Raw genomic sequence first — 24,828 nt, 5'->3', positions numbered from 1 at the left:
TAACTGCTGTTGGATGGATTGCTGTTAAATGTTGTCCTGACATTAATGGTCACCTGAGGATGAACCCTAATGACTGGCCTGTCACCTTACGTTTCATGTAGCTAAATAGACGATATTCCCAGTTGGAGCCATACTCTGTGTAATTAGAAAATGTTAAAATGCTAGCACACTAAACTAAAATGTTGAACATTCTAAACAGTATTTCAAACATTAGCATGATAGCATTGTTTGTCATTATAAGATAAGATAAGATAAGATAAAGATAAAGTTCTTTATTTCTCCCCACTCCAGGGGAAATTTACATTGTTACAGCAGCTTTATTTACAATATATACAAGGGTGGCAAAATTTTTTAACAGAAAAAATAAAAATAAAAATAAAGTTTAAAAGTGCAGAGATGTGCAGTGCAAGAATGTCAGTGCAAATTTTATGGTTTGGGGTGGTAATGATATAGTCCAGTTTATGTTAACATCAGCCAGTGATGCTGATGTTGTAAAGTCTTATAGCAGATGGAATGAAGGACCTGCGATAGCGCTCTTTCTTGCAGGGTGGATGTCTCAGCATATTTAGCATTTAGCGCAAAGCACAGCTATGCCTAAGTATAGCCCTAGAGAGCTGCTTGTTTAGTTGCAGTCTTACAAATGTTGTGACACGTGCTATTTTTCATGTGAGTGCAACATTACAACACATTTTAAACCCTCCCTGCTTATGACTCACTGAGACTCACTGCAAAAATACACTTCAGAGGTGTCACACTTATTCTTGCTCATTGTCTGTAAGTGCTTCGAGGATCAAGATAATTTTGTTATCAGCTGAGCATGTTGTACATATTCTGATAGTCTTTCCCATAGTTTCCTTTGGGAATTCGCACAGTGTGTGCAGGTGTCATTGTTTTGATTGAGAGAAGCAGACCTCTTTCCACTATAAAGAAGAAGAGAAGTGAAATTAAAGGCAAGTACATGCTTTCTGCATCCACATGTCTGCAAGGGCCAGTGAAGGTCTGTGTAATATAAATTTTCCTCATCCATTCAAGTGCCCATGCAGCCCAAAATTTGTAGCTGCTAGAACTGTGCTCACTGTAAGTATACCCACTCATCAAATGCTTTTGATGAGTGGCTGTAGATTCTCATTAATCCATGCCTTTATAATTCATCATTAAAAGAGTTGAAGTTGGAGTTTTCACTGCCAAATGCTTTGATTTGTACAGGCATCAACAGTGCCCAAACAAACTGGGAAGTTCTAAGTCTCCAGAAATCCTTTGCTCTGTCTGCCTACTGTGCTTGACACCTCCCAGAAATGTATTAATTACATTGAGATGGTGCAAAAGCCATTTCTGTCAGAGCTAGCCAGAAACAGCCACAGGACCCCGTGTCTTGCATTTGATATAAGGAACAGTGTGACCATTGGCAGCAGACTGATGAGATATGAATAAAAGTACATGCACATCTGCCTTCAAAGTCTGTATCATTCATGCAGACACCATGAATGTGCCTTCACGATCGGAAAGGCAGGCAGACCTTGACACAGGAGTTGGAGAATGGAACAGGCTGTGCTGCTGGAATATGCAACATGACTGAGATCACCTCTGTCTTGTAATGGCTGACAGTCTTTTATGAGTCCTTCATTGCAATAATGTCCAAATTTTCCTCAGTGCCTTGGCAGTAGCTGTCTGCTACTGGAGGAAGCTTACTTTCTCCTACGGTCTTGCACCTGCTTTTGTCAGCACAAATGGAGTTTCCTCACTGATCATGTCATCAAATCTACCTAGCCTTCTTTCCTAACCTAACCTTCACAATCAAAATATATCCAGTGCTAATCTGCAGCTGTTTTTCGTTCATTTATGTTGTATTGCATATGACTTTAATTTGTAATTAAAGCTGCAAGCAGTGTTGAACGGGTCCTCGAATCCTTGCTGGTCGGCGAATCCATACACGGCCACCAGGTGGCACTGTGACCGAGAGTGTATCTCGGCCTATGGATGGGATGAGGGCTGGACTCTGATCACACATGTAAAGTTTCAGGCAGATTTGAGCTTGTACAGGCTAGTTATACAGTATTTCCTATCCATCCACCAGGTGGTGCTATCACTCTGACTGTATTTTGGTCTATGGATGTCTTCAAAGCTGGACTCTGATCACACGTAAAATTTCAGGCAGATTGGAGCATGTATAGGCCATTTATACATCTTTTCCTGTCTATCCACCAGGTGGCGTTGTGACTGTGACTGTATATCAGCATATGAATGTGATCAGGGCAGGACTCTGATCATACATGTAAAGTTTGAGGCAGATTCGAACATGACAGTTACAGAGCATTTGCTGTTTCATGGCGAATTCATGGCGAATTGTCAAAATCCAGGCGTCGCCATTTCCACGCCCTCAGACTTTTGCAGAGCATTTTGATAACTTTTGATCACCCATGACTGGAATACATCTTGGCCAAATTTCAGCTCTCTCGGAGTTGTCCTGTTTGAGTTTATAGCTTTTGAAAATGTCTAAAAATGACCCAAAATCATCGAAAATGTGAGATAATTCAAAATGGCCAACTTCCTGTTGGGTTTTGGGCATGGGTGTCAATTACATTTTTGTGTGTCTTGATGAGTTACATGTGTGTCACATTTCAAAATTCTAGGTGGCACATACTGGCCATAGTAACTGTTTGAAATTTTCCAGGTGGCGCTATGGAGCCATTTTGCAACAATCATGTGCAATTCATCTAAAATATCAAATTCTTCAGTAGTCCTGATGTGTATGGCAATTTTGGCGAGCATATGAGCGTTCCTAACCTGTCAAAAAGTATTTTGTTTGTTACGGCAATAGAATTTTATGAATTGTCAAAATCTTCACACTGTGGCATCGTCAAGGTGTGAACACTGAGCTGACCAATTTTCAGGATGATATGACAAAGTTTCAGGCAATGGTAGGTGCAAATGTAATGACAATAACTTCCTGTTGCCAATAGGTAGCGCTATAAGTATTTCTAAATTTATGAATGGGGATATGTTCAGACCCGGACTGTTGTCCATCATATCAAGTTTGGTCCAGATTGGATCATTTGCAGCTGAGATATAAATAATTAAATTTTCATGGCGAGAAATCGAAATTCGCCGTGCTGTCACAGACACGCCCTTTGATGACGAGTCACCATTTTCTATGTGAATCATCATCAACGTGTTCAGGCTTATGTCACCACATTTGAGGTGAATACGATCAACTGGCTAAGAATAGTACATCAGGGTGTAAAAAAATGTCTAAGTTCGTTGGGTTAGTAATCACAATTTGCAATTTTGTAGGGGGCGCTATGGAGCCATTTTGGCACACACATGCAGAAGTTCCATAAAATATCAAATTTTTCGCATGTCTCTGATGCCAAGTTTCACGTGTTTTGGGGTATGTTTAGGCCACCAAAAGTGCAATTCAAAAGTCCGGAAAAGAATAATAAATAATTCCTTGCATTTCAATAGGGTCTTCGCACCGTTGGTGCTCGGGCCCTAAGAAATCCATTTTCAAAAATTCCCATTTTGAGTCCCTGTATTTGGCCTGCTTTGACATACATTTTAATTTTAGGATCCGACTAGTGCCTCCCATTTGTCCAAAAACTGTCCATGCGAAGACCGATGAAGTGTATATCTGCACTCAGTATGCACAAGCATGCTAAATGGACTGTTGAAAGCACTTACTCCTATGGCTCAAAAAACAAAACTAACACTACATTTCACCCCTGCATCCTCAGCCAACACGGCACCACATGCCTCACCAAGGGTGACAGAGAATAGAAGACCGGTAGAGGCTTTCCTCACAGAGAGAGGGAAGGGGCACAGGGGACAGGGAGTAGTGGTGGTGGGGGAGTCTTTCTTGATTAAGATTTATGTCAAAATTTTCCTTTGCCAGCAGTCATTGCCTGCTGTTGGATAAGCTCCCTCGTGCAGCCTCTTCTTTGCTGTGTTAATGGAAGGGCTTCTAATAAATGTGTTTCATGACAAAACATTTCCCCTTTGGCCCTTCATTTTACTCCCTTTCACTCTGTGTTCCCTCAGATGGGGTAGGGCGGTGGGACATTTTTGAAACAAATACTGAATAAAGCATATTTTTACACTTAAAGTCTATTTTTCTGTGTAACTGCATAGCTACAGTGATTGTGTGCTGGGCTCTAAGTGCTGCCAAAACAAAGGTGACCTACCTGAATGCTGCCTGTCCAGACACAGATACACATGCTGACATGCTGTTCAGTCTACACCTTTGTGTCGACACAACTCAGTCCATGGTTTAAATATAGTCTTGCTGCACAAAAACAATTTACATATTGATTAATATCTTAAAATTTAGGTTTTATGGTATCCATCACTACTTTATACTATTTGAGGCATATGTATGTGCATAAAGTGTCTGTATAGTAAAGAAATCGTCATCCATCACAATTCCAAATCTTGCCCTGATGTTTTATCAGTTGTTAGTTACATAAAGTACTCAGAGACTTACTATGTGCATTTATTTTCCTGTTTTCAGGACAAGCCCTCCCTACTGTTGTGCTGATCTGTATTCTCTACGGACTGGGGAGATGGTTAAATCAATTCAGTTCAAGACACCTATCTACGATATACACTGCAACAAACAGTATGTCCAACTAATGTACAGAAAAGTGATTTGTTATTGTCATGCATTGCGTCATTTTTTCATCATATTAACAGTGTTTTCTCTTTCCTGCAGCATTCTTGTTGTGAGCCTACAAGAGAAGATTGCAGCATTTGACAGCTGCACCTTCACCAAGAAGTTCTTTGTTACAAGTAAAGTGTTTAAACATTTTTTTTTATCCTGCTGCATAAAAATTAGCTCTGCAAACTCACACAGCTCATGAACACTTTAAACCTTTAAAGCAGGGTGTCCACTACAGTGGACAGTTATTCAAACTGCAAGTCCAACCCCATTGTTCACAATAATTGCTCTAAACTATCTTGTGTGTGTGTGGGTGCGTGTGCGCGCGTGTGCATGTGTGTGTGCGTGCGTCTGTATGTGCGTCTGTGTGTGTCTGTGTCTGTGATTAAGTCGAGACCCTATAGGAAAAAGAGAGAGAGGTTAGAGAGGTAAAGAGAGGTTAGGCTGTTTTGCTTCCATAAGTTATTTCTTTCAGACTACCAAGAGGAAAATATTCAAGATAGACATTTATGTGCATATTACACTTTAAAAAAAAAAAAAAAAGTTACTTTTTTTTGGCCTTTATGGCTTTATTGGATAGGTACAGTCGAGAGGCAGACAGGAAAGTAGGGAGAAGAGTGGGGGGGAAAGACATGCAGTAAAGGGCTGGGAGTGGGAATCGATCCCAGGCTGCTGCATCGGGGACCAGCCCCTGTTCGTGGATCACCCACTCAACCAGTTGAGCTATCCGGTCGCCCCTATTTCACAACATTTTGACTATTATCCACATAAACACAATAGTACACAATAGCTAAATGTAAGCGACAAAGTATATACACTACTCAAAAAAATTAAAGGAACGCTTTTTAATCTAAGTATTGTATCAAGTCAGTTGAAAATGTGGGATACTGATCTGGTCAAGTAAGTAAGAGAGGTGGTTTTTAATCAGTTTCAGCTGCTTTGGTGTTCATGAAAGTAACAACAGGTGCACTAGAGGGGTAACAATGAGACAACTCCCAAAACAGGAATAGTTTTACAGGTGAAGGCCACTGACATTTTTCTCTTCTAATGTTTTCTGACTGTTTTTCACTAGTTTTGCATTTGGCTAGGGTCAGTGTCACTACTGGTACCATGAGGCAATACCTGGACCCTATAGAGGTTGCACAAGCAGTCCAGCTCCTCCTGGATGACACATCAATACATGCCATTGCCAGAGAGCTTGTTGTGTCTCCGAGCACAGTCTCAAGAGCATGGAGGAGATTCCAGGAGACAGGCAGTTAGTCTAGGAGAGCTGGACAGGACTGTAGAAAGCTCTCAACACATCAGCAGGACAGGTATCTGCTCCTTTGTGCAAGGAGGAACAGGATGAGCACTGCTAGAGCCCTGCAAAATGACTTCCAGCAGGCCACTGGTGTGAATGTCTCTGACCAAACAATCAAAAAGAGATGTAATGAGGGTGGTCTGAGGGCCCGGCACCGTAGAGCTCGGTTGGCATTTGCCATAGGACACAGGAATTGGCTGGTCTGCCACTGGTGCTCTGGTGCTTTTCATCGATGATAGCAGGTTCACCCTGAGTACATGTGACAGACATGAAAGGGTCTGGAGAAGCCGTGGAGAATGTTATGCTGCCCGTAACATTGTTCAGCATGACCAGCTTGGTGGTGGGGTCAGTGATGGTCTGGGGAGGTATATCCATGGAGGCACGCACAGACCTCTACAGCAGCACTCTGGCTGCCATTACGTATCAGGATGAAATCCTTGGGCTCATTGTCAGACCCTATGCTGGAGCAGTGGTCCGGATTCCTTCTGGTGCACAACAATACCTTCCTTCATGTGGCAAGAGAATGCATGCAGTTCCTGGAGGATGAAGGAATTGATGCCATTGATGCCATTAACTAGCCCCCATGCTTGCCTGACCTAAATTCAATAGAACTCTTTTGGAATATTATGTTTTGGTCCATCCGACACCACCAGGCTGAGTACCATTTTGAGTTGCTGCCGTGGAATTTCAGCAAGGTGGACTATCCTGCCACATCGGTTTTTCACTTTGAGTTTTGGGGTGTCTTGAATTCAGCCCTCTGTAGGTTGATAATTTTCATCTCCATCAAACAATGTGGCATCTTTTCATTCCAAACACATTATCCAGTCCATATCAACGTAAATGTCCCAATTTCTTTTTCCCCCCATTGAAATAAGATGTGTTTTCAAAGTGTTCCTTCTGTCTGTCTGTCTGTCTGTCTGTCTGTGCATTTAGGCATATAGATGTGGTCAAGACAACTTGCTGGAGTTCAAGGGGTGGTGGTGGTGGTGGTGTAATGGTGTGGGGGATATTTCCTTGGCACACTTTGGGCCCCTTACTACCAGCTGAGCATCGTTTAAACACCACAGCCTACCTGAGTATCGTTGCAAACCATGTCCATCCCTTTATGACCAGAGTGTACCATCTTCTGATGCCACTTCCAGCAGGATAATACACCATGTCACAAAGCTCACATTATGTCAAACTGGTTGCTTGAACATGACAATGACTTTACTGCACTCCAGTGGCCTCCACAGTCACCAGATCTTAATCCAGTAGAACCTTTGGGATGCGGTGGAACGGGAGATTGGCATAATTGATGTGCAGCCGACAAACATGCAGCAACTGTGTGATGCTATCATGTCAGTATGGACCAAAATCTCTGAGGAATGTTTCCTACAACTTGTTGAAAGTATTCCATGAAGAATTCAGGCAGTTCTAAGGGCAAAAGGGGGTCCAACATTTTACTAGCAAGGTGTAGCTAATAAAGTGGTTGGTGAGTGCATATACATACACCAAACTTTCCAGTTTCATTCCTGTCTGTTTATACACAAGGGTGTATTCAGATGTCAGTCAGAGAGTTATAGTATCATTTATTCTTAAAACCATTGTGAAAATGTTATTATTATTATTATTATTATTATTATTATTGTTTTTTATGTCTCTTGAGAATATTCTCTGATTTATGAAGTGATGAAAAGAGATAATAATCTGTCAGCTAAATGAAACAATAATTTTCAGCGGAACTTTATCCAGTGTTGAGACCTTTGTTGAAATTTGTGCAAATTAGTGATTTTTTAAAAAAATGAGATAATGTCACATTTACTTGGTAAAACATGTATTTTAAGAAAAGTTGGAATCCAAAAATAATTTTCCTATTTTAAGTAACAAGCTGTTACATTTTTTTACCTTACTTAGCTGTAGTATTTCGCCACAAAGGGCATTTTAAACTGTTGAGGCTCTAGAATGGCCAATTGTGTGTCTTGCTCAAAATAATAGATATTGAAAAAAATCCAACTGGACATGTTTTAAGTTTCGTTTGGGAGGATGAAAACAGCTTAAAATAATTTATGATTTAGTTCATCCTTAAAGGCTTTTATTGCTTGGTAAATTTTTCAGCCTGCTACTTAGTCCGGCAAAAAAGATGGAACGCTTTGACAACTGTCAGTTAGCGGTTGCTATTCCTGTCAGAAAGACATGGTTTAATGGAGAATGTTATTACATGTGAGTTACTATTTTATTGTTAAAGGAAGTATGTATTTAGGAAATGTTGGACTAACCCCCTGATCTGTACTGTAGCAACACAAACTGTGCCAGTTATTTTTTTTAACATTAACCTACCCAAACATGATCAGTGATTCTGTCATGCCGGCATCATATGAGTTAAACACAAAGCAAATCATTGCTTCTAATGCAACCACTCACCAAAACTTGCAATAGAGCAATGGTCCCAGGTTTTGCATTGTGACTAAGCTGCTTGTATCCAAGCATGATGTGAGGCCCTCCATTTGAGGCTCAACACAGGAAAACTGTTTACAGCAAAGCTCTTGCAGGCTCTTGGCTGTACCTGCCATGTCTGCTCAGTGAGGCTGTGAAAGAAAGGCCAGACTGTATTACAAGGCCATTGCTGTCGACTTAAGTCATTGACTGGAGTAAACTGACCTTACTGGCTGGCTTTAATGTGTCTCCTCGTTGTCTGCCTGCCTTCCCTATCAGCGTCTGGGCAACAGGAAACCAAACATGCTCAATAGTTATTAATCGTTTCTGAATGCAGGGGCCTCCTCTTCATAACGTTGTTTGGTCTGTTTGGACCATAAAAGCAGTAAACAAAGGGTCCTGTGATGTGCAGAGATGAGCCGTTCTACCACTGTATATCCGCTTCTTCTTCAGGGATATGTTGGTGGACATGTCATGTTTTTACGAGCACTTACTGTTGCTTATGTTCTTGCTTTGCATTCAAGCTGGGATTCACTGGCCTCCAGCAACACACTTTCTTTCTTTTCTTCTTTTGGTTTCATGACTTTTCCAGCTTTGATCTAGCTATTGCCATGGTTTGGTACCTTCTGTGTTTTGGAAAACGGTTGTCTACTACTTCTATGTAACAGTAGCAGTGATTACTGTGCTTATTTCTTTGAATCTGACAAATTATTATCGCTACTCTATTATCGTTACTTTCTAGCCTTTTTGTTTTATCCACTTCTTGTGCTCATTTTAAACTATAGCAACATTCACATATATTTCTGCTCTAATAAAATGTTGCCATTTAAGTAATTTTTTGAGCTTCAACATAATGTGAGACTATCTTTAACTGACTTCTACTTTATTTAAAAAAAATGAAGCCTTTTATGTGGGGCCATATTAGTCGAGCCAACAACAATTGCTCCACACAAAGCGCTGATAGTATCATGTGTAGGATGCCACAGATATGATGTGGGTCATTAATAAAACCAGAGAAGTGTGATCACAGCTTGTAAAAGGTGCATGAGAGCATTGCTGCATTTTGTAGAATGGCTGTGCACTATGGAACAGAAGACTATGACACAACATTAAAATAACATTGATTATCACTGTTTATATTGGCTAACTATGCACCAAAAACATTTCAGAATCATACACAGTCTTCAGTTGATTTGGACACTTTGTGAAATTTGCAGAATTTGATTCTTTAGCCTGACTATGCATTTGGTGAGCCGCTGGATACAGGTGTGCTTCGGCAGGGGACAGCTGCGAATGACCAATTGTGATTATAATTATAAAGTAAAGTTTACATGGATTGTCATCACAAGTGAAGTTTTATTATTTTATTGCCAAGTTATCAAATTTCACAGGCGCAGCGAGCTGTGTCAGAATTTGTGACCTTCGTTCAACGCTCATGCAACAGCACTTCGTATAGTCACACAGGTTTTTCCTGAATGAGTCACTTTGACAAGAACACAGTGTTCTTCTTCATTTCACTGTATAACAATCTATGAGTTTCTGAGCAAGTTCAGGTTTTTAAACATTTTTATCCCAGAATGCGGGCTCTCAGTCATTTCACACACATTGACCCTCGCAGCACTTTGAAACTCACACAGCTGTGTGGTTGATTGAGTTCTAGGAAAACTGTATTTTAGCAAAGCAGTTTCCCTGTCTGGCCCCAGGGCTTGTTGGATAGGAAAGATAATGCAACCTTTTTCTTTAACCATTACCTGGTAAATGGAGGATTTGAGAACTCCAAGCTGCTCACCTAATTAGATTTCTGATTTTCTTTATCTGGATCATAAAAGTGAACTAAAACGACTATTGCCAAAAACATGTAGTGTAATGTCAAGATAATACACCAGCCTATCCAGTGTTCCTGACCTTCAGACCTGCAGAAAAACTAAGCCTCTTGCAAGCCGATGTTCAAGCACACATTTCAGTTTTCCTTATATACTGTTGGCTGCAGGACAGTGAGAAACTCATACTGAGAATACTTTCATGCCTGCATATCATGTTTGCTTTGACAGATCTTCCCTCTTGTTTGTGTTTTGTAGTCACCACTCTGCTTAAATCTGTGTATTTTTATTTGATGTGCCTACTGTTACATCAAATCTACCGTTCAAAAGTTTGGGGTCACTTAGAAATGTCCCTATTTTTGAAAGAAAAGCAGTTTTTTTCAAGAACCTTAACCCTTTCGATAACCTTAAATGAATCATGAATCCAGTGTAGACATTGTTAATGTGGTAAATGACTATTCTAGCTGGAAATGGCTGATTTTTAATGGAATATCTTCATAGGGGTACAGAGGCCCATTTCCAGCAACCATCACTCCTGTGTTCTAATGCTACATTGTGTTAGCTAATGGTGTTGAAAGGCTGATTGATGATTAGAAAACCATTGTGCAGTTATGTTAGCACATGAATAAAAGTGTGAGTTTTCATGGAAAACATGACATTGCCTGGGTGACCCCAAACTTTTGAACGGTAGTGTATATGTATGATGTGTATTATTACAAATTTTTTGCAGATTTTTAGGCATTAACTGCGTGTTCTGTGGCTTGCTGTTTCGTATGTTGGCCATCAAGTGCATACTTGCTGGAAGAAAGGATTTTGGTGATCTAGGAACTATAGATTATGACAATAAGACAGTTCCTAATTTGGCAGTAGCATTTGTTTTTATTGAAGAAATAGCAGCAGGTGACATTTTTTTGCATCTGATTTAATTCTTTAGATTCACTGATAGCATTTTGTAAGGTTTTGTCTCAGACTTAGAGAAACATTTATTCCATCTGTAAGATGGAAATTTCAAACAAAGAAATTTAAATAATAATGGTCAGCTGTTGCCACAAAGGTCTTTCAGGGCTCGATCTCCAAAAGCCTAAACCTTGCTCTGCGCTTCTGTGATACTGTTCGTCGTGTCTATTTCCGCTCCCCACTCAACCCCTCGCTCTCCACCCAGGATGCCAAACACATGTTATCTGTCTGCCTGCGCTCCCCTCGGCCTTGGAGAGGCACAAAGGGCTTCTCTGGCGTTACCAGCAGCCCTTGTGGCTTACCTCAACCCCCATACCCTCTCTCCACATCAGTCCCTTCCCCAGCACAGCACACTAAATTACTGTCTGCCTCCACCTCATCTGCTCCCTGAGCACTAAATTATTGTCAGCAAGCCATTTCCCCCACACCTTCATGCACTTACATTAGCTAAGTGTGTTTGTATGTGTGTGTGAGACAAACGCCTGTGTTCTTGAGCACAGCGGGTGCAATCATTATTGGATCAACATTTTGCTGCCTGTGTGTTTACACATACTGGAACCAGAAGACTGTCACTGTGTGTATCTGCTTGCATTTAAAGATATTTATGACAAAATCAATCATCCCTCCTGTCTGTTTACAAGAACATGTTGGCCTGGTTTTGGTTGATTCTGTTTTGCAGCACTAGTGACAGGCGCCCCTTTCAGTTTTGTTGTAAGTCAAACAGTTTGCTCTATGTTCCTTGTTTACCTCCACATCTGTTCGAGTGGGAAGAGAAAAATACGTTCTCAAATGTGCAAAACGTTAATCTGTTGGAAGGGTTTGTTTGTCATTTAGGATTATTGGTGACTATTTTTATATCTGCTGACATCGAACTGGTCGTGTTTGTGTGTAAATGGGTGCCAGTGTGTTTGTGTGTGTGTGCCCACAGAGATTATTGTCCTGGTCAATCAGCAGAGGAGCCATCCTCAATTTATTTGGTACCACAGTCTCCATTAGGTCATAATATGCTCACATACACATAGAGACACGTCACCCTCATTAGACTCCCATTTATCTTCCCAAGGAGAGACTCCCCACAAACACATTAATGGTTTAAGATAGTTACAGACGCTCTCAGGAGGGGAGGCTATGTCTTTCTGTTTTCTGGCAAACTTTGGATCATGCGGTTATTTACCAAAATGCATTTGAATTTCTGTTCCCTTTGTGTTTTATCATCATTGCTTCTCCTTTTATTGTGACCATTTTTGTGTCTTTTCAGGCTGCTATCCCTGCCCCGGCCCCAGCCTCAATCCAATAGCTCTGGGAAGCCGCTGGCTTGCCTACGCTGAGAACAAGGTAGTCTACACATACACACACGTTCATCCAGTGCAGAAGTGCCTTATCAGAGAAGCAACATATTTACCATCCAAAAAATGCATTTTTTCTGTTTTCTGCTTTTTTAATCTGTCTGGATAAACAACTCATTCCTCAAAGAGTCCACTAGAGATGATAACATTTTGAAAATCAACAGATGCACAAGAGGTTTCTGTTAAATGGGATTGCTAAGTATTTACAAAAACCAGAATGCTCCATTGCGCATTCTGACATACTTTTGATGTGTAATTGACAGATTGGGCCGCTGTTTGTGTGACTGCCTAAGGATTTCCAGAAATGACTAAATCAGTTTTGTAGCACTGAGAGAGAACTATTGAAGTGATATTGTATTTGAAATGAAATCAGTGCAGTGGCTGTCTGGTTGTGCAACCTTTCTTTGATTGCAAAACCAATTTCCTCCAAAGAGTGAAGAGGGGTGCCTCTTAAATGTCTGAATCTCAGTTAATTTCTCCCAAAATGTCCCTTTATGTACGGTATTTCCATCAGACTTCCACTATATGCTTTGTATTTATCGGTAAATGTGTGTTTTTTGCAGTTGATCAGATGTCACCAGTCTCGTGGGGGAGCTTGCGGTGACAATGCACAGTCCTATACGGCTACAGTGATCAATGCTGCCAAAGTAAGTGAAAACATATACACATATTTAAATGTTGTGCTTACGTATTGCTTATTGTCTTTCTTATGTATATACATTAGGCTTTTTGCATTACATAAGTTGGACATTATGAACATATTTATTTTGTGTCATACCATTGACAAATTTTTTTTTTTTTTCCACAATAGCTATTTTTTTCATGTAGAAAAATCAGATATAAAAATACTGAGCATTGTGTCCTGTTAATCTTTGGTTCAAAATCTGAGGTGACAGCAGCTAGTTTGCATTCTCCAGATGTTTCTTCTAACTGTTTTAGGAGAATGATAGAGAAAATTCATGGATTGATGCAAATCTTATGTTCAGGGTCACTGCTCAGAATGCCTGCACTAGTGTAGGGAGCACAAAAGAAAGGAGGATGATGGCTTTTGAGCCGCAATTGTTGCTGTAGAAGGTCAGGCCCTAAAACACACCTTAAAATCCCCAATACACACGTCTGAGATGCTTCATTGTTATTACAAAAGATTCTAACCAACATGTTTTTTAAATTCTAAAACAAAATGTTTCTTTAAGATACAAACAGTATCTTTATAATTTACTTAAGTTGAACGTTCATACCAGACATGCAACTTTAGGTTTTCACATTTAATTTATAACAGTTTATGTTTATACTCAGCCATGCCTCACTCTCTTGAGTTGTCTCAAGTTGTCCACAGTTAGGCAGCTTTCTGTAGCCCAGAGGTCCATTCATCTGTGTTTAGAGGAGCTGAGGGGAACTGGATAATTCTTGGATGACTACAGCTTGTGGTAGACGCACATAACTGACTGACATGCAAAGGAACATGTTAACACTACTCAAGCCTGGTAATAGATGTGTTCGGATTTATTTTTCCAGAGAAGCAGCGAACTTGATTGGAACAATGTTATCCACAGTTTTCTCTCATGTTGTTGTAAGTTGCTGGGCAATTTAAATGGCAAATCTACAGATACACCTGAGTTTGTGTTTGCCTTCATTTTGGACATGCATTTATTTTTCCCTCTTGCATTCTGTAAAGACCCACCTATACTCTGTTACTGATTGACTCTGACCCTAATATTTTTACCTGAACCCTCTCACTTCTTACCAACAAATTAGAGACAAATGTGGGATTCAGGAGCAAAGCAGCAGAGGTTGGGTGGAATGTTGGTGGGGAAAAAATTGAATTGAAGATAACATGTACTCCAAAATGATTGTTAATAATAGTTATCAGTAATGTTAAATGAAGGCCTAACAGTTGTCTGTTGCTCAGTGTACTAAGCTTAACAAGCTAGCTAACGTTGTAGCCCACAGTTTCTTCCAAAGAGATGGTAGAGCAACGTGAAAATGCCAACTCGTGATATGTTGTGTTTTGTGACAGACAGCACAAACTAGTTCATTGGTTTTGTAATCATGCCTAAAGTATGTCTAATCTGACACTGGGCTGATTTGGAGTGGTCTGTGGATATAGCAAGTGACCATTCTGTCAGGCCAGTGATTAAACATACCAAATGCAGCCTGATAAATGCCTATTCATTTTGTATTTGTTCTGTATATGTTCTGCATATTTTCTATATTCAGTTCAGTCACTGATAGCATTGAAGTGGCTTTAACCCTCTGAACCCAAAGTTACATTTTTACTCACTGTGGCCTCATTTTTCACTGCACTACAAAGTCCTGTACCTCTATGGAAACAGCACAAACAATGGCTCAAAAATGTCTTTTGTACAGTACAACAAAGTAAAATTACTGTGACTATACATTTGACAAAAAATGAAAATTTGGAATGTATATGTATTTTTCCCCCCAAGTTCTCACAGGAGCTACCAGTACTGGACAAAAGCAATGAATTTATTTATTTTTTTAAATTTTTGCCATCGTCTGTGCTTGCTATTTGCTATTCATTCTGATTAAATACAGATATGTCAAGGGGCACAGAATTTTTCATTCTGTGCAGGATCTAGTGCAAAGGATTTATGTGTGGATAATTTTGAGATGAGCTGTGTAGAATAAACCATTCTTGATGAAATATTATGATTTTAAGCTTAGTCTTGGTTAGTTTCTCTGATGGAACTGAAGGTCACATGTGGGTAGTTCAAGGAACATCGAAAATTTGAAAAAAGTTCTTGCAGTTTCTGGATGCCAGTGAGTTTTGGGGTTGAGAGGGTTAAAAATATGCATCTTTCTGACCTTAAATTATCTGCAATTTAGAAAAACAAATTTATGTTTATTTGGCCTTGAAATCTAGCAACTCATATGTAAATTTGATAGTTTAAGCAAGGTTAGATATTAAAATCAAATGACAAAATTTTCTCCAGGGGGAGCATGCCAGTGGACCCACTTTGTTCTCACAAATTTTATTTTTTTTATCCAAGCAATGTTCTCTCCTTTTTTTTTTTAGTCACTTACCTGTTTGCATCCAAGTTTGAATAATATAAGGTGAACAAAGTATACGTAGTATACACATTATAAACCAGATTATCTTTTCTGAACAGTTTAGGACATAAAATGTTTTGCCAGACCCTGATTTTCTGTGGAAGCTTGCATAGAATTCTCTTCTCTACCAAGGATGCCAATGCAATATAAATTTTAGGAAACATATTTGAAGTTGAATGCAGCACAACCTTTTATATGGTGAAAGCACAAACTTTTACTCATATATTCTCTCACCACAGAGTCATGATTGAGGATGGTTGCACATTTAAACTAGTCTCCTTTAAATTTGAAATTTTTAAAATGAATGTTCATGTTGTTGCTGTAATCACTCGCAAAGTCGTTTGGTCCGTCATAAGCTTTTGTTCTTGTAAAACAGCACATAAGGCAGCTTTTCCAGCTCTGCCTACACCATCTGTAAATGTGCTGACATTGGATCCACCTGGTCCGTCTGGCTGACTGGGGCCGAGCTTATGAGACACTTCATCAGCCTGCCAATCTGTTTGTTCCCAGTGTAATCTGTTTCTCTTTGTTGGTCTTGTTTCACTTATCTCCACAGGGGAGTGACAGTAAGGTGGCTCATGAACAGCCAACAGCCACCTTTGATACCAAGTGAAATTCATCCTTGGTCCGATTTAGCCACTTGCCAACACATGCGTGTGGATAGCTTCTCTTTTGGTTCTAGTCTGTTTCTCCATTTGGTCCCAGAGGAAGGGCTAATTGATCAATAAAGAAAAAGTGTATCTAACAGCTAGTGTGAAAGAAGTGTCATTAGGAGGCTGAAATACATCAAAATGAGCTCTGCAGCATAGTAAAGCTGGACAATGGCATGGGGTATTGATATGCAGACAGGCAGTCTGCTTGCCTGCCCTCTCCTCATTTAGGACCATATATCTCAATATGGATGACAAGGTATCTCCTTCTGGCTTGTGGCGCGACACGCTGGCTCTTACTGCTGACGTCCAGAGACATGGAAACAAAAAGGGGGGTCATGGGCGGAGGGGGTAGCATTAAAGTGTAATGGCTTTTGTTTATAAGAAAGATAAAAGAGAGAGTGCAATGACTCGGACCAGTTGGGCGCTCCTTCAGATTTTCTCTCTCACAGTAAATTTGTGTATCACATCAGTGCTGTTGCCTGTCACTCGTGGGTGTATGGCTGAGAAAGACCTTTCACATAAATTAAGCTGTAATTTGTTTAGATGGCGACATCAGGCCGTGGCTGTGTGTAGTCTGCGTAAGTGTGTATGTGTTTTTGTCAGACATGATCTGCATCCAGAACCCCCCTCCCCACCAGCAGATCAATAGCCCCTGTTTGGACTACCACTAAGAACTCCACAACTGCAGTGATTAGAAAACACATTAGTGTTGATCAATTAGGAGCCAAACGCCTCACTTAATAATTGATGGCTCTTCTTGCACGCACACACACACACACACACACACACACAAATGCACAAAGGCAGCAGACAACACTAGTGTGCCTGGCCAAGTGGCAAAGAGAGACAGTGGGTGATCCTCAGACCCAACAAACGCGAGGCGCCACGCTGTATTGACAGGGCCGCCTAGTCTGAATGCCTGATTAGGCTCTCCGGGGCCCCTTTGGCGCTTACACACACAGATACACAGTCACAGGCATTGGACTCCATTAGGCTAAGACAGTGTAGTAGGTGAGATAGACTCCACTTAAGCAGCACTATCCATTTCCCTCAGTCGAGCCACAGAGGTGTGTTTGAGCCAGACACCCTGGCTGGGCCTTAAGCGGACACAGAGGAGCCTCATGCACACACATGGTGTCTCCTGTGGCTACAGTGCTACAAGTCATCAGCACTTCGAGTTATCAGCAGGCATCAAGTGAACATGTTGCACAGACACACACAGGCAGGCATGGCATTGCGCATATACCGATGCACTTTGCAGCTCCTCTGATCTTTATGGCCTGCAAAGGCTTCAAACAAAGTTAACTACAACATATAGTATATCACAGAGATGCAGAATATATTACAAGGAAATATGTAACATCAGCTACACTATTATGATATGTTTTTTTTATTCTTTCAGACTTTAAAAACAGGCCTAACAATGGTGGGTAAAGTTGTTACACAGCTGGCAGGCACCCTACCAGCAGGAACTCCAGATGAGGAGGGCACACCTCACAGTGCAAGCCGCCGAAGCCCCCACAACCCCGGTGTGGTTACCATCATCGACACACACAGTGTGGGAGAAGGACAGGTCAGTTGAATGCTTTGCCTCGTTTTCTATTTTTTTGCTACTTTCATGGACCGTAAGAAAGTATAAAGGCACTTCAAGAAATTAAAAAGGGCAACAATAAGGACCCTGTCGGTTCTTGTCTGATAATTCATTATCTGTGTTAAACACAATATAGTTGTATTCACACATTTAAATGATTTTTTGCTGTAAATATGTGCAAACTACACAATATATGAATTTATGTAATTGCTTATTGTTTGCATTATTGTTAAGGTGTGGGATTTAATTTGTAAATTACATATGAGAAATGCAGACTTGTGTGTTTTGAAGTTAAATAAAATAGTTTGCAACACACTGATTTCAGTGTGTACAATAAATCCAGGTAAACACTTAATCAGCTATTCACCTATAGCTGTATTTGTGCAAAACTAAGAAGTTTTTTACTTATTGCCTGGCATTGGATTTGGTTTTTAAATCTAAATAATTTCTTGAAAACAAGAAAAGGTACAGGTTTGTATGTATTCTACTACATGAACTATAACAGCGGGCAATCACTTACACCTTTCCAAAACACCTGTTTGGACTTTGCAAAGGAGCATCAAACATGGGACATTGAAAGGTGGCAGAAAATTTTATTCTCTGACCAGAAAAAAATTAACCTTGACAGTCCTGATGGCTTTCAGCGTTACTGGCATAACAAGGAGATCCCACTGGAAATGTTTTCTATGCGGCACAGTGGAGGAGCGCCATCATGTCTAGGCTTTCTTCTTTTTTTTGAGCTATAGTCTTTAGATTTTGATTAGCCGATGAACAGTCTGAGTTTAATTTTTGTTTTCAGTAAATTGCTCACTCAGTTTTTTTTCTCTCACTCCCATTTCTTCTTTTTGCATTTTGAAGCTCTACTTATAACTTTCTTAAGATCCAACTGTGCAAAATGTGATTTCTTGCAATTTTTCAACTGCTCCTAAGATTTTGATCGGGAGTGTATATGGATATATATGTGTTTGGTCTAATCTTTTGGTTTCACTGTGGCTCTTAAATTGTAGGGAAAGACTAATTAGGCTCATTTAAACTTGTGTTTTTGCCTTGCAGCATCCTATCTCATCATATGACTAAAATTAGTCTGAGCTCACTGTGTTTCCTTTTTGGATCTTGCAAGGCGGTTAACCAGAAACTGTTATCAGGTGACCATCCTTGTTTAACAGAATGTCAGCTGTACTTGCTTGCACTTTCAGTGCTTTCATAATCCCTCAACTAGGCCCTTTTTATGTATAATGCATGGACACATACACCAAAAATTAAATTGACTGCAATTTTTTTCTTGGCTTCTTTCCTCTCTGGTCTTGTCGTGTGTGACCCAGGTAAACATAACTTTGGCCTCTGTGGCTTGGTGGGAAACAGCATAATCGCCAACGTTGGATTTTTATTTTATTTTCTTTTCTTCTGTGGGTCAGACACACTCAGGCTCATTCATCTCACTCTGCACAACTCACTAAAAGGTGTGACTTAGATTTGCTGCATATTTTAACAGCCAAGCTTTTAGCCACAGCCCTGTCTGTTTTAGCAGCGCTTGGTGGGAGAGACACTCTGTAAACAGGCAGCTGTAACCTCACGTGAAGCTCAAGGCTGAGTGAAAGCACCATATGTCAGATCAGGTCTTGACACTACATTTGGCCATATTTATGCAAGTGTGCCTACAAGGGAGTGAGGCGCTGTTGTAAATTAAGTTCTAGCTCTGCTTATATATTATCTTTTACGAGTTTTTCTCACTGAAAAAGTTACAAGTTACATCTAGGACATTCTTTCTGAAAATATTTAAAGGACAAAATAAATACTTATTCCTTCAGGAGGTTAGCAGCTGTCTTTTGTCTTTTCTGTCTATTTGAAGACTCCAAAAATAGAGGAACGTATCATATTAGCTGTTTCATCACACACAGTTGAATCACCCTCTCCTGCTGAAATACAAACTGCTCAACAAAGTGTCATGACTTATCGACAGCTCCACTCTCTCAAGAGTAAAGTATAGAAGGGTTGCAATTGTACATTGACAATGGGTGTGGAGCTATCAGCAGAGACTAGTGATGGGTTTATTACAGACTGGTCAACAGTGCATTCATTTACTGGGGGATACTGACCTACCTCTCCTAGATGAAACAGTCTGCTGACCCCTCACCAAACCAAGAGTGACCTGATGCCCTACATTGCTCAGACATGGGACATCAACCATGTTTATAACTACCATATTAGATCCAATGAGATAATACTGTGACAGAATGAGGCTGCCAGAGCACTGAAGATTCTATATAAAAATATAACACCATTACCAGAGTGTAATAACACAAATAAAGTGTGTAAAATGCACACTTCATAATTCAGTGTAATTTCTAATATAGCAAATAGTGAGCAGCAAATCACACCAACACAGATATCACTAACACATGCAGCACTCATCTTGTACACAAAATCTCATGAAGGTAAAATAGAACAGCAGACTGCAGTGGAACGCTCTTACAGACCAGTGGCGAACTATAGAAACACCTGTGAATCTTAGCACAGGGCACACTTAGCACATCTTACGGCTCAGCTAGCAGGAATTCACAATGCCCAGCAGAGTAGAGTGGACAACAACAACTTGCAGTAGAGTCACTGATCTGTAATATAACACAGTAAAGAGGTGGGAAAGATGAAAGGTTTTTTAAATACTTACACCCACCTGACCTATTATCAGAACTAATGTGCACCAGCCAACCTGAAAAATATTTATTAATCAACCAAACAACCCCAACCAGAAATCCCTGTTGCAGAAAACCTTCACAGTAACTTTTTATAATGTGTTAAAACTAAAAAGTGAATACAGCTTGAAATCTAATGCAGCAGACTGAGTTTATTCACAGTGCATAACAGTATTGGAGAACCCACACTCTCAGTTGCTGTGGGTGTTTGAGAAAGCTTGTGACAGAAAGAAGAAGAGAAGGTGAACTACCAACCTACCCTATAGCACACAATATCAATTATTTATAATCTGGGCCAAACAGTGGTTTGTTACTTTTTGACCTGACCGCACATTTCTACTACTTAGTCTGACTCTGTGGGCATAAGGCTGTTATAGGCGGCTCATTTCGTGTGGGTTTTTCCTTCTCTTCTGCATGTTATTGTTTTCAAAATCCCCTTCACTACAGGAAACAGCAGCATCAACCTCCGTGTAGAAAAGTATGCCCGAAATACAAACAAACAAACAAAATATGAAAAAATATGAAATACAAACAAACCTGAGTTTTCTCTCTTGTTGGAGACACACCTGCTAAATGTCAGCCATACCCATTTAGCCAGTGAAAATGTTTAGTGGCACTTGATTGATTTTTGATTGCATGTGTGACCAAAGTGATTACACTCTGGAACCCTGAGTTAGCAACTGAGCTAGCTTACTGGCTGCTAACCGCCCGATGGCTTGGGTAAGGGTGCTGCCAGCTATACATAGATTCCTTTTTTGTATTGTGTAATCGAGGTAAATGAATTTCTGAAGCTATGTAGGCAGTGATGTAGTGTTAATGAAAACAAAACTAAATAAACAGGCCTGTCTGTATCCTATCATTTAAAACAACATGGTATGAATAAAGTAAAACTGTATTTGTGTTCTCTATTAGTAAATTACATCCTCTAAAATAGGATATAAAGCTTTAATATAAACCCTTTTGAAGTGTTTGTCGTTCATAACTCTGAAAGTATGAAAGTGGGATTTTTGCACCCCAAACAATTATTATCCCCCCCAAAATAGTGAACTTAAAGTTTTTGTGGCTCTATTTTCCTGGACTACATCATTCTCCACAGACTCACCTGCTTGCGGTATGCACTAGGACAGTGGTTCCCAACCTGTTTGGCTTGGAGGCCCCCCCCCCCCCCCCCCCCCCCCCCCAAAAAAAAAAAAAAAAAAAAACACCCCATAAGTACACTACAAAACATGAGGGAAGTTATTGAATTGTATTACTAATAGAAAATTCCCTACAATTATAAAAAATATTATATTTTATATCAGTCCAAGAGTTGTACTATGATGAGGAGGAGAGAGTTTATGGCTGCAGTAAATTTGATGACACTACAATGCATAAGAGTAAAGTTATTGATTTCTTTTTTACTAAAAAAAAATCCTTAAAATTATGAAAAAAAAAAAAAAATTAATATCAAACCAAGAGTTGTAGTATGACCAGCAGGAGTCAGTTGCTGGCTGCAGTAAATTTGTTGAATATTTGTGTCTCTTCGCTGTTTGCAGCGGTTTTGCATTTTGCAGACGGTCCCTGTTCACTCATCGTACAGCCGGCTGCTCATAGGCACCAATGTCATTTCTGCAGCTTGAAAGACAGCTACTTTTGATTAAACTGGGCTTGTAGCACATTGTCTACCTTACAACGATGGAAAAGAGGCATCGTTTATGTTTAGACAACGTATATTTAATGAGTTATTGATGCCAGAAGTCCCAATTTATGAATATCTTTCCAACTTTACCGAACTGTGTTTTGTTTCCTGACGTTGCCGTAATTCGCTGGCTTCATGCTGTCATTTGCGAGCATTTCACCACAAATAAGATAATTGTGTTTTGCCCTTTAATAAAACCAAATTTAAGGTAACTCTCGAGGTATAGCCGGAGTTTTTAGGTACTGAGTCTTCACCCGTTTTGCGTTTTTCAGACACCGTTTCCGTCAGTAATTTTGTAACTGCACACAAACTAATGAATCTGGATGAACTAGCGAGCCGACCTGAAGAAAGCCTGGAGAGAAGTTGAAAGGTCAAGGAGGTGTGGCCATCGAAGTAGCAAAGGATTTTTGAAGAAAGACCAAATAAATGTGTTTTAAAAATGTTTTATAGGTAGACTTGTGGTGCCACAGTGAGTCTGTTACTCTGATTTTATCCAGAATGTAAAAATCTATTTTTTATAACATCACAGCCTCGGAGCAGACAAAGCTTTGCCCCCCCCCCGATCTCTGGACCCCAGGTTGGGAACCACTGCACTAGGATACAGTAAGAATACATACTAATATATGCGTCTAACCCGGGTGACAGTTTGAACCCTGGTGCCAGTTGTCCTCAACAGGATCTCCCCTTAACGTGAAAAAAATGCTAAAAGCTTTTATCCCCTTAATTCTCCTCAGCCACTCCAAACCATGATTAATCACACTGCAGGAGCTGTCACATTTTTAATGAGGCGTGTTAGCATACATAGTACAGTTTGTCAGTGATGTAGTCACCACACACACACTCGCTGCCTTCTCCTGCTCTCTACACTATGACTGTATCCGCCCTGTAGTCAGTGTGTTGTCTTATAAGCTGGACCTAAGCCTTCAGAAGCAGGTCTGCACTGTGTCACCAGCCAACGCGCTGTAACCGTACACTGGCCATAAACACTGACGAGGCCCAGCAAGGAGGGAGGGTAAGGCTAGGAGTGGAGGAGAAATGGAGGATGAAGAGAGTAGTGGGAGTGTGTGGGTGGGTGCAGTGGGATGGGGGTGGGAGATTGAGGATGGGGTCGGGGCGTAATTTTTGTAAAAACGGGAAAAGTCAGGAATACGATAGAGGTGAGTTCGTATGTCAGTGTGGGAATCCAAGATATCCCCATCTATACCAGGCTTTGAAAGTCCTTATTTGGAACGGCAGCCTCCTAACACACAGAACGCCAATCTCTCTCCCTGTGTGACGGGCCCGGTTCTCTGGAGGACACTCTTGTTTCAAAGGGCTCCAGCAGGATTCCCTCACAGAACAACATTGTCTGCCTGCACCGTAATAAAAGTGATCTGCTTCATGTCACCAGCCTCTTTCTGTTCTCCCCCTTTTCTTCCTTCTTTTTTTTCCTCTGCTTATTTTTTTGCTTGTAGTCTGAGACGGAACCCTTTAATTTTTAGACTGTTTCATGTTTGGACTGCTCCTATTTAAAATGCTCAGCCAGTCTTCCTAACATCGTTAATGCAACACTGGGGCCAAACCTAACCTTGTGTATTTGTTCTCTCTCTCAAACACACACTCTCGTACACAAAGTGGACTCATGTTTAGGCTTTCTTATAATCTTTTTTTGTGACTAAAGGGTTTTCTGCCAGCTCCTGGTCTCGATACAACCTTTGTTAGATTTCTCCCATTCTTGACAGCAGACTTCATACAGAGATTTAGGAGCAGCATCTAGTTGTGCAAAGTGACTAATGATTTCATTTTCTTTGGCATGTTTCAGAAGTAGGAAGCCAATGCTAGATTTGACGCCAGTTTCTGCCTGTTTACGGGAAAACCCGCTGTCATGGGGTATCGTCAAAGCCACATGTGAAAAGCCACATCATTGCCAAAGTATATTTGTCCATATTCTTGTCTCTGTTGTTAAACTATGTCCACGCTGGTCTCAGTGCAGCCTACTACTAACAACAGCAATAATGAAATATAGCCTGGATTATGATTATTCCAAAGTTTTTTGATGCTGCACAAGAACAGAGATTTTGAAGAACGTGGGCGTCTTTGTTTCAGGTAATTGTTTTCTATCCACAAGAGGGCAATGGCACATTCAGAAATGAGTTTCATTTCCATCTGCTTCACAGTGCGGTGATGTGAAAGAACAGTGCTCACTGTGGTGATGATATCAGACCAAACCAAAATGTGAAGAGAAATCCTTGAGCAGGGGAAATTCCCATTTGGGTTTAATGTTCTCATTGTTAGAAAATGATTTGGACTTTCTTTGTGTGTGTGTGTGCGTGTGCGTGTGCGTGTGCGTGTGCGTGTGCGTGTGCGTGTGTGCACTCCAGGTCTTGGTGAGTGAGGACTCGGATGGAGAGGGAGTAGTGGCTCACTTCCCAGCTCATGACAAACCCATCTCCTGCATGCAGTTCAACCTCAGTGGTAAGAAACACTCGCACATGCTCATGCATACAAAGCCATACACTCACTTTTATTTTTGAGGAAACAGACAGAACACTTGAGGCAAATTCAGAAGACTGAAAACAGTATAGAGATTACACTTTCATTGAAGTGCAATGTAGTGTGTCTTTGGATCACATGTAGCCGCCTCATCTATCTCTTTGGACTTAGCTGTACTAA

General features: G+C 40.5%; 1 protein-coding gene across 3 annotated transcripts in view; it reads left to right on the top strand.

Moving 5' to 3' along the window:
* Positions 1–24,828, top strand: part of bcas3 (BCAS3 microtubule associated cell migration factor) — a 398,522-nt gene that overhangs the window by 39,558 nt on the left and 334,136 nt on the right. For all 3 annotated transcript variants that reach the window (XM_055011827.1, XM_055011829.1, XM_055011828.1), the window contains exons 8-13: positions 4,505–4,612; positions 4,706–4,782; positions 12,402–12,478; positions 13,053–13,136; positions 17,617–17,787; positions 24,537–24,630. In XM_055011827.1, the coding sequence (XP_054867802.1) occupies positions 4,505–4,612; positions 4,706–4,782; positions 12,402–12,478; positions 13,053–13,136; positions 17,617–17,787; positions 24,537–24,630 (611 nt within the window). The remainder of the gene's footprint in view (positions 1–4,504; positions 4,613–4,705; positions 4,783–12,401; positions 12,479–13,052; positions 13,137–17,616; positions 17,788–24,536; positions 24,631–24,828) is intronic.

The sequence above is a fragment of the Amphiprion ocellaris genome, chromosome 7 (assembly GCF_022539595.1).
Source record: "Amphiprion ocellaris isolate individual 3 ecotype Okinawa chromosome 7, ASM2253959v1, whole genome shotgun sequence".
NCBI classification, from domain to species: domain Eukaryota; kingdom Metazoa; phylum Chordata; class Actinopteri; family Pomacentridae; genus Amphiprion; species Amphiprion ocellaris.
Note: the sequence above shows the minus strand (reverse complement) of the source record. Positions and strands in the feature narration are given on the sequence as shown.